This window comes from Heteronotia binoei, chromosome 2 (assembly GCF_032191835.1).
Source record: "Heteronotia binoei isolate CCM8104 ecotype False Entrance Well chromosome 2, APGP_CSIRO_Hbin_v1, whole genome shotgun sequence".
Taxonomy (NCBI): Eukaryota; Metazoa; Chordata; class Lepidosauria; order Squamata; family Gekkonidae; genus Heteronotia; species Heteronotia binoei.
The window spans coordinates 11,106,171-11,120,559 of NC_083224.1; the positions used below are offsets into that span (position 1 = coordinate 11,106,171).

General features: G+C 52.6%; 1 protein-coding gene across 1 annotated transcript in view; it reads left to right on the forward strand.

The window, feature by feature from the left end:
• The window catches only part of CSNK2A1 (casein kinase 2 alpha 1), a 60,651-nt gene that overhangs the window by 22,942 nt on the left and 23,320 nt on the right, over positions 1–14,389 (forward strand). Inside the window, exons 3-4 of the mRNA XM_060230578.1 lie at positions 8,407–8,518; positions 12,344–12,445. Coding sequence (XP_060086561.1) covers positions 8,407–8,518; positions 12,344–12,445 — 214 coding nt within the window. The remainder of the gene's footprint in view (positions 1–8,406; positions 8,519–12,343; positions 12,446–14,389) is intronic.

The following is a 14,389-nucleotide window of genomic DNA, read 5'->3' on the forward strand; positions in this document are numbered from 1 at the left end:
TCTCCTTCCTTAGAGGTTTTTCAATAGAGGCTGGATGGCCCTCTGACAGCAATGAAGATCCTGTGAATTTAGGAGGAGGTGTTTGTGAGTTTCCTGCATGGTGCAGGGAGTTGGACTAGATGACCCTGGAGGTCCCTTCCAATTCTATGAGAACTTCCTGACAGAGCCGTTCCTCAGTGGAATAGGCTTCCTCGGGAGGGGGCAGGCTCTCCTTCCTTGGAGGTTTCTCAACAGAGGCTAGATGGCCCTCTGACAGCAATGAGGATCCTGTGAATTTAGGGGGAGGTGTTTGTGAGTGTCCTGCATGGTGCAGAGGGTTGGACTAGATGACCTGGAAGTCCCTTCCAACTAAGTCCTGTGAGGAAAGGTTGAAGGAGCTGGGCATGGTTTAGCCTGGAGAGGAGGCAGCTGAGAGGTGATAGGATCACCATCTTCAAGCCTTGAAGGGCTGTCATCTAGAGGATGGTGTGGAATTGTTTTCTGTGGCCCCAGAAGGGAGGACCAGAATCAAATCAAAAGAGTTTCTGGCTCAACATGAGGAAGAACTTCCTGACCGTTAGAGCAGTTCCTCAGTGGAACAGGCTTCCCTCTTGGGAGGTGGTGGGCTCTCCTTCCTTGGAGGTTTTTCAACAGATGCTGGATGGCCATCTGACAGCAATGAAGAGCCTGGTGAATTTGGGGGGGGGGGGGAGGTGAAGAGCCTGTGAATTGGGGGGGGGAGGTGAAGAGCCTTTGAATTTGGGGGGGGGGGGAGGTGAAGAGCCTGTGAATTGGGGGGGGGAGGTGAAGAGCCTTTGAATTTGGGGGGGTGAGGTGAAAAGCCTGTGAATTGGGGGGGGGGAGGTGAAGAGCCTTTGAATTTTGGGGGGGGAGGTGAAGAGCCTTTGAATTTGGGGGGGGGAGGTGAAGAACCTGTGAATTGGGGGGGGGAGGTGAAGAGCCTGTGAATTGGGGGGGGGAGGTGAAGAGCCTGTGAATTGGGGGGAGGTGAAGAGCCTTTGAATTTGTTGGGGGGGGAGGTGAAGAGCCTGTGAATTTTTGGGGGGACGTGATTGTGAGTTTCCTGCATTGTGCAGGGGTTGGGCTAGATGACCCTAGAGATCCCTTTCAACTATGACTCTATGATTCTAAGTTGTTATCCCATAGAGATGCAGATATTATTCCATTTGATAGGCCAGGTGACAGTTCCAGCCGGGGAGGCCAACCGGGTCAAGAATAGACGGCCCGCAGCCTCAGCAAAAAGCCTGGCGGAACAGCTCCGTTTTACAGGCCCTACGGAAGGGCTAATAAGCCAGGCAGGCCCGGGATCTCCGTAGGGAGCTGATTCCACCAGGTCGGGGCCAGGACTGGAAAAGCCCTGGTCCTAGCTGAGGCAAGGCGGGCGTCTCTTGGGCCGGGGACGGCCGACAGATATTGGGATGCCGAACGTAACGACCTCCTGGGTGTATATGGGAGGAGACGGTCCCGCGGGTATGTCGGTCCCAGGCCGCGTAAGGCTTTAAGTGTTAAAACTAAAACCTTGAAGCAGACCCGGTACTCAATTTGTCTCCAGGCCAGTTTGGCCAAGGATCATGGAAGTGTTTCCCTCCCCCCCCCCCCCCCCAAACTTCTGGGCATGGTAGCGGACGTGTGGAGGAAGGAGATATTTGTGAAATTCCTGCATTGTGCAAGGGGTTGGGCTAGATGACCCTGGTGGACCCTTCCAACTCTGTGATTCATGACCCTAGAGTCATGTGCCGGAAAGAGCCATGACTTTGCTAGCATCCAGGCTAGGTCCTAGAGAGTCAGTACCGAAAACATAAGCTGAGCACCAAAAGGGAGGAGGAAGAAGAAGAAGGTGATGGCGATGATGGATTGACGCCCCGCCCTCTACTCTGAATGTCAGAGCAGCTCACAATCTCCTTTACCTTCCTCCCCCACAGGAGACACCCTGTGAGGTAGGTAGGGGGTGAGAGAGCTCTGACAGAAGCTGCCTTTTCAAGGGCAGCCCTGCGAGAGCTACGGCTGACCCAAGGCCATTCCAGCAGCTGCAAGTGAAGGAGTGGGAATCAAACCCAGTTCTCCCAGATAAGAGTCCGCACACTTAAGAAGAAGAAGAAGATATTGCATTTATATCCCGCCCTATACTCTTAATCTCAGCGTATCAGAGTGGTCACAATCACAGTAATCCAAACCCTGATCCAACAGGGCTTCTCTTATGTTCTCATGTGACACAGAGTGTTAGACTGGATGGGCCATTGGCCTGATCCAACAGGGCTTCTCTTATGTTCTTATGTGACACAGAGTGTTGGAACTGGATGGGCCACTGGCCTGATCCAACAGGGCTTCTCTTATGTTCTTATGTGACACAGAGTGTTGGACTGGAGGGGCCACTGGCCTGATCCAACATGGCTTCTCTTATGTGACACAGAGTGTTGGACTGGAGGGGCACAGGCCTGATCCAACAGGGCTTCTCGTATGTTCTTATGTGACACAGTAGTGTTGGACTGGATGTGCCACAGGCCTGATCCAACAGGGCTTCTCGTATGTTCTTATGTGACACAGAGTGTTGGACTGGATGGGCCACAGGCCTGATCCAACAGGGCTTCTCGTATGTTCTTATGTGACACAGAGTGTTGGACTGGATGGGCCACTGGCCTGATCCAACAGGGCTTCTCTTATGTTCTTATGTGACACAGAGTGTTGGACTGGATGGGCACTGGCCTGATCCAACAGGGCTTCTCTTATGTTCTTATGTGACACAGAGTGTTGGACTGGAGGGGCCACTGGCCTGATCCAACATGGCTTCTCTTATGTGACACAGAGTGTTGGACTGGAGGGGCCACAGGCCTGATCAACAGGGCTTCTCGTATGTTCTTATGTGACACAGAGTGTTGGACTGGATGGGCCACTGGCCTGATCCAACAGGGCTTCTCTTATGTTCTTATGTGACACAGAGTGTTGGACTGGAGGGGCCACTGGCCTGATCCAACATGGCTTCTCTTATGTGACACAGAGTGTTGGACTGGAGGGGCCACAGGCCTGATCCAACAGGGCTTCTCGTATGTTCTTATGTGACACAGAGTGTTGGACTGGATGGGCCACTGGCCTGATCCAACAGGGCTTCTTGTATGTTCTTATGTGACACAGAGTGTTGGACTGGAGGGGCCACTGGCCTGATCCAACATGGCTTCTCTTATGTGACACAGAGTGTTGGACTGGAGGGGCCACAGGCCTGATCCAACAGGGCTTCTCGTATGTTCTTATGTGACACAGAGTGTTGGACTGGATGGGCCACTGGCCTGATCCAACAGGGCTTCTCGTATGTTCTTATGTGACACAGAGTGTTGGACTGGAGGGGCCACTGGCCTGATCCAACATGGCTTCTCTTATGTGACACAGAGTGTTGGACTGGAGGGGCCACAGGCCTGATCCAACAGGGCTTCTCATATGTTCTTATGTGACACAGAGTGTTGGACTGGAGGGGCCACTGGCCTGATCCAACATGGCTTCTCTTATGTGACACAGAGTGTTGGACTGGAGGGGCCACAGGCCTGATCCAACAGGGCTTCTCGTATGTTCTTATGTGACACAGAGTGTTGGACTGGATGGGCCACAGGCCTGATCCAACAGGGCTTCTCGTATGTTCTTATGTGACACAGAGTGTTGGACTGGATGGGCCACTGGCCTGATCCAACAGGGCTTCTCGTATGTTCTTATGTGACACAGAGTGTTGGACTGGAGGGGCCACAGGCCTGATCCAACAGGGCTTCTCATGTTCTTAACTTGTATGGAATCCTTATATTTTTACTGTGAGTTTCTAGTTGTGCCTGAGGCATATGCAGAACCACACAGTCTGTGTCTGTAAAAGAAACCCTCTCGTGTAGAACTTCTGTGGTCTGTCTACTCACAGCCCCTCTCCCTTCCTGTTTACAGCCATCGTTTGCGAGCAGATGTAGCCATCTCACACGGTGAAATCCAGGTCACAAAGTGTACTGAAAGTGCATCACTCAGTGTATGCGAAAGCGAGCCGACTGCACTCTCCCAACCTTCTCCCTTTCCAAACGCTGACAGTCGATTCATGCTACAGTCTTGCCTTCAGGGCCTTTTTGAATTGCTTTTTAATTTGCAGAAATGTACAAACAGGGTTATTACAATCCCGTACGAAACGCATGCATGCTAACGAGCAGCAATCAGTGTTATTAAATGCAGGTACAAATATCGTCTCGTACGAGTTATTGTATTATGCATGAGTTCTTATTTGCATGGTTTGCAGAGAGTGAAGTCTTGGCAGGTTGTCAGGCTGGGGCCCTGTGAAGCTGTTCCGCTAACAGGGACGTGCTTTCCCCACTTGACTGATCCGAGAGGTATTGGCCACTGTGTGACACAAAGTGTTGGACTGGAGGGGTCACGGGCCTGATCCAACAGGGCTTCTCTTATGTTCTTATGTGACAGAGTGTTGGAATGGATGGGCCACTGTCCTGATCCAACAGGGCTTCTCTTATGTTCTTATGTGACACAGAGGGTTGGACTGGAGGGGCCATTGGCCTGATCCAACAGGGCTTCTCTTATGTTCTTATGTGACACAGAGTGTTGGACTGGAGGGGCCACTGGCCTGATCCAGCAGGGGCTTCTCTTATGTTCTTATGTGACACAGAGTGTTGGACTGGAGGGGCCACTAGCCTGATTCAACAGGGCTTCTCTTATGTTCTTATGTGACACAGAGTGTTGGACTGGATGGGCCACTGGCCTGATCCAGCAGGGCTTCTCTTATGTTCTTATGTGACACAGAGTGTTGGACTGGATAGGCCATTGGCCTGATCCAGCAGGGCTTCTCTTATGTTCTTATGTGACACAGAGTGTTGGACTGGAGGGGCCACTGGCCTGATCCAACAGGGCTTCTCTTATGTTCTTATGTGACACAGAGTGTTGGACTGGAGGGGCCACTGGCCTGATCCAGCAGGGCTTCTCTTATGTTCTTATGTGACACAGAGTGTTGGACTGGATGGGCCACTGGCCTGATCCAGCAGGGCTTCTCTTATGTTCTTATGTGACACAGAGTGTTGGACTGGATGGGCCACTGGCCTGATCCAACAGGGCTTCTCTTATGTTCTTATGTGACACAGAGTGTTGGACTGGATGGGCCATTGGCCTGATCCAATATGGCTTCTCTTATGTTCTTCTGTGATACAGAGTGTTGGACTGGATGGGCCACTGGCCTGATCCAACAGGGCTTCTCTTATGTTCTTATGTGACACAGAGTGTTGGACTGGAGGGGCCATTGGCCTGATCCAACAGGGCTTCTCTTATGTTCTTATGTGACACAAAGTGTTGGACTGGAGGGGCCACTGGCCTGATCCAACAGGGCTTCTCTTATGTTCTTATGTGACACATCTTATGTTCTTATGTGACACAGAGTGTTGGACTGCAGGGGCTCTCGTTCTAGCAGAAGAGCCTAATCGAGATGGTGGGTGGGATGGGATCGGAACACCTTCCCTGGGAGCAGGGCCGGCCCTAGGGTGCCTCGAAAGCGGGGCAGCAGAGGTGAGGGCGGTGGCAGCAGCGAGAGTGGGGAGGCGAGGGCCGTTTCCACGCCCAGGCGTGCTTGATCGCCCGAGAGCCAGGGTGGCAGGGAGGGCCCAAAGGGCGCCCTGGCCATGGCTCCGCCCTAGGCAGATGCCTAGTTCGCCTAGTGGACGTCCCAGCCTTGCCTAGGAGGAAAGGGCTGAAGAGTCAGGGACTTCTCCATTTAGAAAAGAGGCAGCTAGAGGGGGGTGGGGGGACATGATAGAGGCTTATAAAATGGTGCGTGGGGTGGAGAGAGCTGACAAAGAGCTTTTTCTTCCTCTCCCCAAAAACTAGAACTCGAGGGCATCCCATAAAGCTGATGGGCAGTAGGGTCAGGATGGGCAGAAGGAAATGCTTCTTTACACAAAGGGTGATTAAAATATGGAATTCGCTGCCAGAGGCCTTAGCGATGGTCCCAGGAATAAACAGCTTTATAAGAAGATTACTTCGGTTCGTGGAGGAGTGGTCTATCAGTGACTACTAGCCATGGTGAATAAAGGGGGCCACCACATTCCAGAGGATCTAAACCTCTGAACCCCTGAGCCAGGAGGCAACGTCAGGGGAAGGCCTTTATGTCGTCTTGTTGGCCATCCGAGTGAATCGGTAGGCTGCTGCGCAAGACAGAGTGCTGGACTAGACGGACCCTCACTGGTCTGATCCCGTTGGGCTCTTCTGGTATTCTTACGAAGGCCTCGGCCTCTATGCCCTGTTGCTGGTTCTCCAGGTGAACTGGTTGGCCACTGCGTGAAGCAGGATGCAGGACTGGATAGACCACTGGTCTGATCCAGCAGGCCTCTTCTGATGTTCTTATTAGAGCCTCGGCCTCTGTGCCCTGTTGTTGACCCTCCAGAGGAACTGGTGGCCAGTGCATGAAGCAGGATGCTGGACTAGATGGACCTCTGGTCTGATCCAGCAGGCCTCTTCTGATGTTCTTATGAAGGCCTCAGCCTTTCTGCCCTGTTGTTGGCCCTCCAGAGGAACTAATTTGCCACTGTGTGAAACAGGAGGCTGGACCAGATGGACCCTCCCTGGTCTGATTCAGCAGGGCTCTTCTAATGTTCTTATGAAGGCCTTGACCTCTCTGCCCTGTTGTTGGCTCTCCAGAGGAACCGGTTGGCCACTGTGTGAAACAGGAGGCTGGACTGGATGGACCCTCCCTGGTCTGATCCAGCAGGGCTCTTCTAATGTTCTTATGAAGGCCTCAGTCTCTGTGCCCTGTTGTTGGCCCTCCAGAGGAACTGGTTGGCTGCTCTGAGAGACAGGAGGCTGGACTAGATGGACCCTCCCTGGTCTGATCCATCAGGGCCCTTCTAATGTTCTTATGAAGGCCTCTGTGCCCTCTTGTTGGCCATTGAGTTGAACTGTCAGGCTACTTCGCAAGATAGGATGCTGGACTAGACGGACCACTGGTCTGATCCAGTTGGGCTCTTCTGGCATTCTTACGAAGGCCTCAGCCTCTATGCCCTGTTGCTGGCTCTCCAGCTGAACTAGTTGGCCGCTGCGTGAAGCAGCATGCTGGACTAGACGGACCACTGGTCTGATCTAGCAGGGCTCTTCTGATGTTCTTAGGAGCGTATTCCATCAGCTGCAGAAAAAGTGCTATTAGCTGAACAGAAACATAGGATCCCGTCTGTTCTTTCTGATAGCAGAACCATTTTTATGTCTGCAGAAGACACTCTTCCCCTTCAGTTGTATTTTGGGGTTTGGCTACTTGTACCAAAGGGCGATGCTGGGAATTATTAGGAAGGGAATTGAAAACAAATCAGCCAGTATCATAATGCCCCTGTATAAATCGATGGTGCGGTCTCATTTGGAGTACTGTGTGCAGTTCTGGTCGCCGCACCTCAAAAAGGATATTATAGCATTGGAGAAAGTCCAGAAAAGGGCAACTAGAATGATTAAAGGGTTAGAACACTTTCCCTATGAAGAAAGGTTAAAACGTTTGGGGCTCTTTAGCTTGGAGAAACGTCGACTGCGGGGTGACATGATAGGGGTTGACAAGATTATGCATGGGGTGGAGAAGGTAGAGAAAGAAGTACTTTTCTCCCTTTCTCACAATACAAGAACTTGTGGGCATTCAATGAAATTGCTGAGCAGTCAGGTTAAAACGGACAGTAGGAGGTCCTTCCTCACCCAAAGGGTGATTAACATGTGGAATTCACTGCCACAGGAGGTGGTGGCAGATACAAGCATAGACAGCTTCAAGAGGAGATTGGATAAGAATATGGAGCAGAGGTCCATCCGTGGCTATTAGCCACAGTATATATATGTGTGTGTGTGTGTACACACACACATATATTGACCACTGTGTGACACAGAGTGTTGGACTAGATGGGCCATTGGCCTGATCCAACAGGTCTTCTCTTATGTTCTTATGTGACACAGAGTGTTGGACTAGATGGGCTATTGGCCTCATCCAACAGGGCTTCTCTTATGTTCTTATGTGACAGTGTTGGGCTGGATGGGCCATTGGCCTGATCCAACATGGCTTCTCTTATGTTCTTATGTGACACAGAGTGTTGGACTATATATATGTGTGTGTGTGTGTGTGTGTACACACACACATATATTGACCACTGTGTGACACAGAGTGTTGGACTAGATGGGCCATTGGCCTCATCCAACAGGGCTTCTCTTATGTTCTTATGTGACAATGTTGGACTGGATGGGCCACTGGCCTGATCCAACATGGCTTCTCTTATGTTCTTATGCTGCTGTCCGTGGAAAAGATTGGCAGGATCCATTCCAAAATCTGTAAATGTTGGTGAGTCATTCGGGCTCTCTTGGTGTATAACTCTCGCGCATGGTGGGTATTTTTTTTGCCCAGCGTAACGCCCTCTCTTGACTTGGCCTTTACAGAAATCAAGACGATTACCAGCTGGTCCGGAAACTGGGGCGAGGCAAATACAGCGAAGTCTTCGAAGCCATCAACATCACCAATAATGAAAAAGTAGTCGTTAAAATCTTGAAGGTGAGCCTGCGGTTTCCTGGCGCGCGGAAAGAGCCCGTGAAACGTTTGTCGCTTCGTAGCTGCGAACCTGTAAAACCAAAAACATTGTTTGGATGGGGGGGGGATCTTGTAAGAGGTCGTGTTCAAGTTTCTAGTTACCTTTCTTGACCTTTCCCCCCCCAGTAGGAACCCAGAGTGTAACTCACAGGCCCGTAGCACCCCGTGGGCCCAGAGGACCCAGCCTCCTTGTGGATTTTACGGGCCCCCTCCCAAAGCCCTGACTCCTCCCTCCCCCTGGGGACCCCTCACCCCGATTGCCTCGGCACATGAAGAAGGTAGCGGCACTGGCAAACTCTCCCCTGAAGCCCTCTGAGCAGAGTTGGGCAGGCAGGTTCTGAAAGTCAGGGGGGTCGGTGGGCAGCCAGCCCTGTCACGTTCTCAGGGTGCAGGCAGGCAGGAGTCCAAAGCCAGTCCAAGGTCAAAGTCCAGGATGTCAAGCAGGAGCCAAGTCACCAATGCAGAATCATAAAACGGAATCAGACGTCAGTGTCCAAAAGCCAAAAGGTCAGGGTGCCAAGGAAATCAAGCAGGGCAGGATCAGGAAGGAGCGTGGATGCAAGCCAGAGAATAGACTTGTTGCTTCCATAAGGTTACCGGGTCCTGGGTGGGAGCTATAGGGGAGTCTCAATCAGCCTGCTCCCTGGGTGGCAGTGACTCTGCTAGAACTCAGGGCTGAGAGATCTGAAGACTCGGCGTGCCTCATGTCTTTGCTCTGAAAGTTCTTTCCGGAGCCTGCTTCGAACTCTTGAGATGGGAGGAGGAGAGCTTGGAGGAGATTGATCGTCAACAGCTGACACTGGTGCATGGAGAGTGATTAATGGGCCAGCTGCTGCTTGTTCAGCTGAGGAACTGGCTGGCAACTCTGCCAGGTCTGTTAACCCTTCCAGCTCCTCCTCGTCAGGGCTCATGACAAGCCCCACCCCCTGCTCCCAGCAGCCATTAGTCCGGCTGTGAAGAGCTGGGGTCTCCATGGGCTGCCTTGTTTTGAACTGCTATGAGCCTGAACAGTCAGTTCTTGGGTGGGTGGGAGGAGAGGCCTCTAGATTGCACATACTGAGTCCTTTTGAGGTGGGGAGGGAGAGAGGAGGGTGGCCAGTTCATGTCTCCCCCAGCAAGAATGCACAGGCCGCGCACGTTCCCTGCTGCTCCCGGTTGGGGAAGGGCCCAAAAAAGCAGGGAAATGGGGAGGGAGAGCAGAGATACAAATCAGCCTTCTTGTGAGCTATGGAACTGGAAGTCGATCGCCGCAGGCTGAGCTCCGAGAAAGGCAGAAGGTGGATCGGAACTTCCTTGCTATTTAAACCACACTGGAGGGGGGAGGGAGACGGGTGGTCCCCAGCTTCCGGCTCTCACCCCCATGTCCCCCCCTCTCCTACGGCCCCCTCTCTCTTTGACTCTTAGCTGCGGGGCTGGTAACTCACGTCGCTTTCCTCTTCTGTGTTTTATCTTCGCGACGACCCAGGAGGCAGGTTAGGCTGAGAGTCTGTGACTGACCCGAGGTCCCTCAGCAAACTCTCCCACGGCAGAGTTTGAACCTGTGTTTCCCAGATCTCCCCAAACGCTAGAATTCGAGGGCACCCAGTGAAGCAGTAGGTTCAGGATGGACAAAAGGAAAGGCTGCTTTTCGCAGAGAGTGACTGAGATGTGGAATTCACTGACGGTGGGTGTTGGGGTGGCCACAAGAGAGATTCATGGAAAAGATGTCTGTCAGTGGCGACTAGCCATGGCGGCTGAGGGGAACCTCTTTGTTCAGAGGCATTAATCCTTTGTATCCCAGAGCCGGGAGGCAACATCAGGGGAACGCCTCGGCCTCTATTCCCTGTTGTAGACTGTCCAGAGGAACTGGTTGGCCACGGTGTGAGATGGGACACTAGACTAGATGGACCACTGGTCTGACCCAGCAGGGCTCTTCTGATGTTCTTATGAAGGCCTTGGCCTCTATGCCCTGTTGTTGGCCCTCCAGAGGAACTCTGTGAGGAGGCTGGACTAGATGAACACTCACTGGTCTGATCCAGCAGGGCTCTTCTGATGTTCTTAAGAAGGCTTCGGCCTCTCTGCCCTGTAGTTGGCCCTCCAGAGGAACTCTGTGAGGAGGCTGGACTAGATGAACACTCACTGGTCTGATCCAGCAGGGCTCTTCTGATGTTCTGGTGAAGGCCTCAGCTTCTCTGTCCTGTTGTTGGCCCTTCAGAGAAACTGGCTGGCCACTGTGAGAGACAGGAGGCTGAACCAGATGGACCTTCCCTGGTCTGATCCAGCAAGGCTCTTCTGATGTTCTTATGAAGGCCTCAGCCTTTCTGCCCTGTAGTTGGCCCTCCAGAGGAACTCTGTGAGACAGGAGGCTGGACTAGATGAACCCTCACTGGTCTGATCCAGCAGGGCTCTTCCGATGTTCTGGTGAAGGCCTCAGCCTCTCTGCCCCTTTGTTGGCCCTTCAGAGGAACTGGCTGGCCACTGTGAGAGACAGGAGGCTGGACCAGATGGACCCTCACTGGTCTGATCCAGCAGGGCTCTTCTGATGTTCTCATGAAGGCCTCGGCCTCTCTGCCCTGTAGTTGGCCCTCCAGAGGAACTCTGTGAGGAGGCTGGACTAGATGAACACTCACTGGTCTGATCCAGCAGGGCTCTTCTGATGTTCTGGTGAAGGCCTCAGCTTCTCTGCCCTGTTGTTGGCCCTTCAGAGGAACTGGCTGGCCACTGTGTGAGACAGGAGGCTGGACTGAATGGACCCTCGCTGGTCTGATCCAGCAGGGCTCTTCTGATGTCCTTATGAAGGCCTCGGCCTCTATGCCCTGTTCTTGTCCCTCCAGAGGAACTGGTTGGCCACTGTGAGAGACAGGAGGCTGAACCAGATGGACCCTCCCTGGTCTGATCCAGCAAGGCTCTTCTGATGTTCTTATGAAGGCCTCAGCCTTTCTGCCCTGTAGTTGGCCCTCCAGAGGAACTCTGTGAGACAGGAGGCTGGACTAGATGAACCCTCACTGGTCTGATCCAGCAGGGCTCTTCCGATGTTCTGGTGAAGGCCTCAGCCTCTCTGCCCCGTTGTTGGCCCTTCAGAGGTACTGGCTGGCCACTGTGAGAGACAGGAGGCTGGACCAGATGGACCGTCACTGGTCTGATCCAGCAGGGCTCTTCTGATGTTCTCATGAAGGCCTCGGCCTCTCTGCCCTGTTGTTGGCCCTCCAGAGGAACTGGCTGGCTACGGTGTGAGACAGGATGCTGGACTAGATGGACCCTCACTGGTCTGATCCAGCAGGGTTCTTCTGATGTTCTCATGAAGGCCTCGGCCTCTCTGCCCTGTTGTTGGCCCTCCAGAGGAACTGGCTGGCCACTGTGTGAGACAGGAGGCTGGAGTAGATGGACCGTCACTGGTCTGATCCAGCAGGGCTCTTCTGATGTTCTCATGAAGGCCTCGGCCTCTCTGCCCTGTTGTTGGCCCTCCAGAGGAACTGGCTGGCCACTGTGTGAGACAGGAGGCTGGAGTAGATGGACCCTCACTGGTCTGACCCAGCAAGACTCTTCTGCTGGATACTGGATTTTGAGGAGAGGATCAGTAGATAAGGCATTTAGCTGATCAGTACTTTGCCACGATACAGGTCCCCTTGCAATAGTTTAAAATTCAAAATGGCATAAGTATGCTCCCCCCCTGCAATTTAAAACAATCAATACAGCAAGTCGGTAACAACCAGTTGCAGCCGCAGTCGTAAGCTACGGTGTTCCTATTGATTTCCCCCTCAAAGCTCGGGACGCCGCTATCCGTAACCTGCCCCTTTTCCCTTTTGCCAGCCTGTGAAAAAGAAGAAAATCAAACGCGAGATCAAAATCCTGGAGAACTTGCGAGGCGGTCCGAACATCATCACCCTGGCGGATATTGTGAAAGACCCGGTGGTGAGTGAGGGATGAAGGAGGAGCCAATCCGGGGAAGGGGTGGGGAGACGTATTCCACAATCGGAAACCGCACCGGTACAAATTTTGACGCGTATTTTTCCGGCAAGATTGTCTGTATATTAGTTGATATTTTGCTTATCACAAAGCGTTCTTGCAATCGATGTTACCGCTCGGTCAGCGTGGGTAGAAAGTGCGCTTTCCATTTTGATGCTAACAGTATGTGAGCTATTGACAATAAGATGTGTACGGTGCCACTACGTTGTATGTTTCGGTTTGGGTCTGACTGTTTAGTTAATAAGAAGATTAATAAAGAAGATTGGAGAGGGACGGTGGCTCAGTGGTAGAGCATCTGCTTGGGAAGCAGAAGGTCCCAGGTTCAATCCCCGGCATCTCCAACTAAAAAGGGTCCAGGCAAGTAGGCGTGAAAAACCTCAGCCTGAGACCCAGGAGAGCAGCGGAGGGGCTGTGGCTCAGTGGCGGAGCATCTGCTTGGGAAGCAGGAGGTCCCAGGTTCAATCCCCAGCATTTCCAAAGAAGGGTCCAGGCAAATAGGTGTGAAAAACCTCAGCTGGAGAGCATGGAGAACATGGGAGGGATGGTGGCTCAGTGGTAGAGCATCTGTTTGGAAGCAGAAGGTCCCAGGTTCAATCCCCGGCATCTCCAACTAAAAGGGTCCAGGCAAGTAGGCGTGAAAAACCTCAGCTGGAGACCCTGGAGAGCAGGGGAGGGACGGTGGCTCAGTGGTAGAGCATCTGCTTGGTAAGCAGAAGGTCCCAGGTTCAAATCCCGGCATCTCCAAAAAAGGGTCCAGGCAAATAGGTGTGGAAAACCTCAGCTTGAGACCCTGGAGAGCCGCTGCCAGTCTGAGAAGACAATACTGACTTTGATGGACCAAAGGTCAGATTCAGTATAAGGCAGCTTCATATGTTCATGTTCATAAGATCTCTGGGTCTAATGTTAGATTTATGTTAGCGATATAACTTAATTTGACTAGCTCTTTGTCTTCAGAACGCTTGTACATATTTACATGCCCACCAGGGGCTGCCTGCGGTTGCAAACGCCCTCTCTTCTTCACATCAGCCAGCTGGGGTGTGTTAGGGGTCAACTCAGGTCTCCAGCCCTAACCGCTGTGCCACGCTGGCCTTGAAGACATTCCTTGCTCCATCCTGCCAGATGCCAAAAAAGAAAGTGTATTATCTGAGCCAGGGGTGGCCAACGGTAGCTCTCCAGATTTTATTTGCCTACGACTCCCATCAGCCCCAGCCATTGGCCATGCTGGCTGGGGCTGATGGGAGTTGTAGGCCAGAAAAACATCTGGAGAGCTACCGTTGGCCACCCCTGCCCTAAGCCATCCTCACCGTGAGAGGTGGCAAGGTTCTCTTTCTCTGCCTCCAGCTTGGGACTCAGTAGGAAAGGCCACTGGACCAAAAGGGACTCAACGTGCCGGAAGCTTCGTACGAAGCGAATTTCTGTGGGCTTAATCAACAGCTGTCCCTTTGCACGTGAATAGCCCCTTTCACGGCCCTGAGTTTTCTGCACCTCAATTCTGCAACCTGGGAAGCGTATAATTTTGAAGCGGGGAGCAGGCCGAAGGATGCCGACGGATGGCTTTCGGAATCCTCCGGGTGGGCCTGCTAACCTTCTTTTGCAGGGCAGGGCTTTCGATACGGTGATGGAGCGGCGGGGTGTCTTTTGGGGAGCGTTCCTTAGCTGGTCATCGGGGCTTGTGGACTCGCAATTCACAAACAGCACCCCCCCCCCCCCGCCAGACAGAACGGGAGGGTGTTTTCTCTCACTGAGAAACATCCAAAGTTGGCTACAAATGCCAACAACCTCTTCAAACAACGACACCACAACAGAGTTCCTAGCATCCTAAGAACGTATGATGGTGTGTCAGGCACCTGTGGATCACAGGGCACAGCGTGTAATCTTGCTCTTCATTCT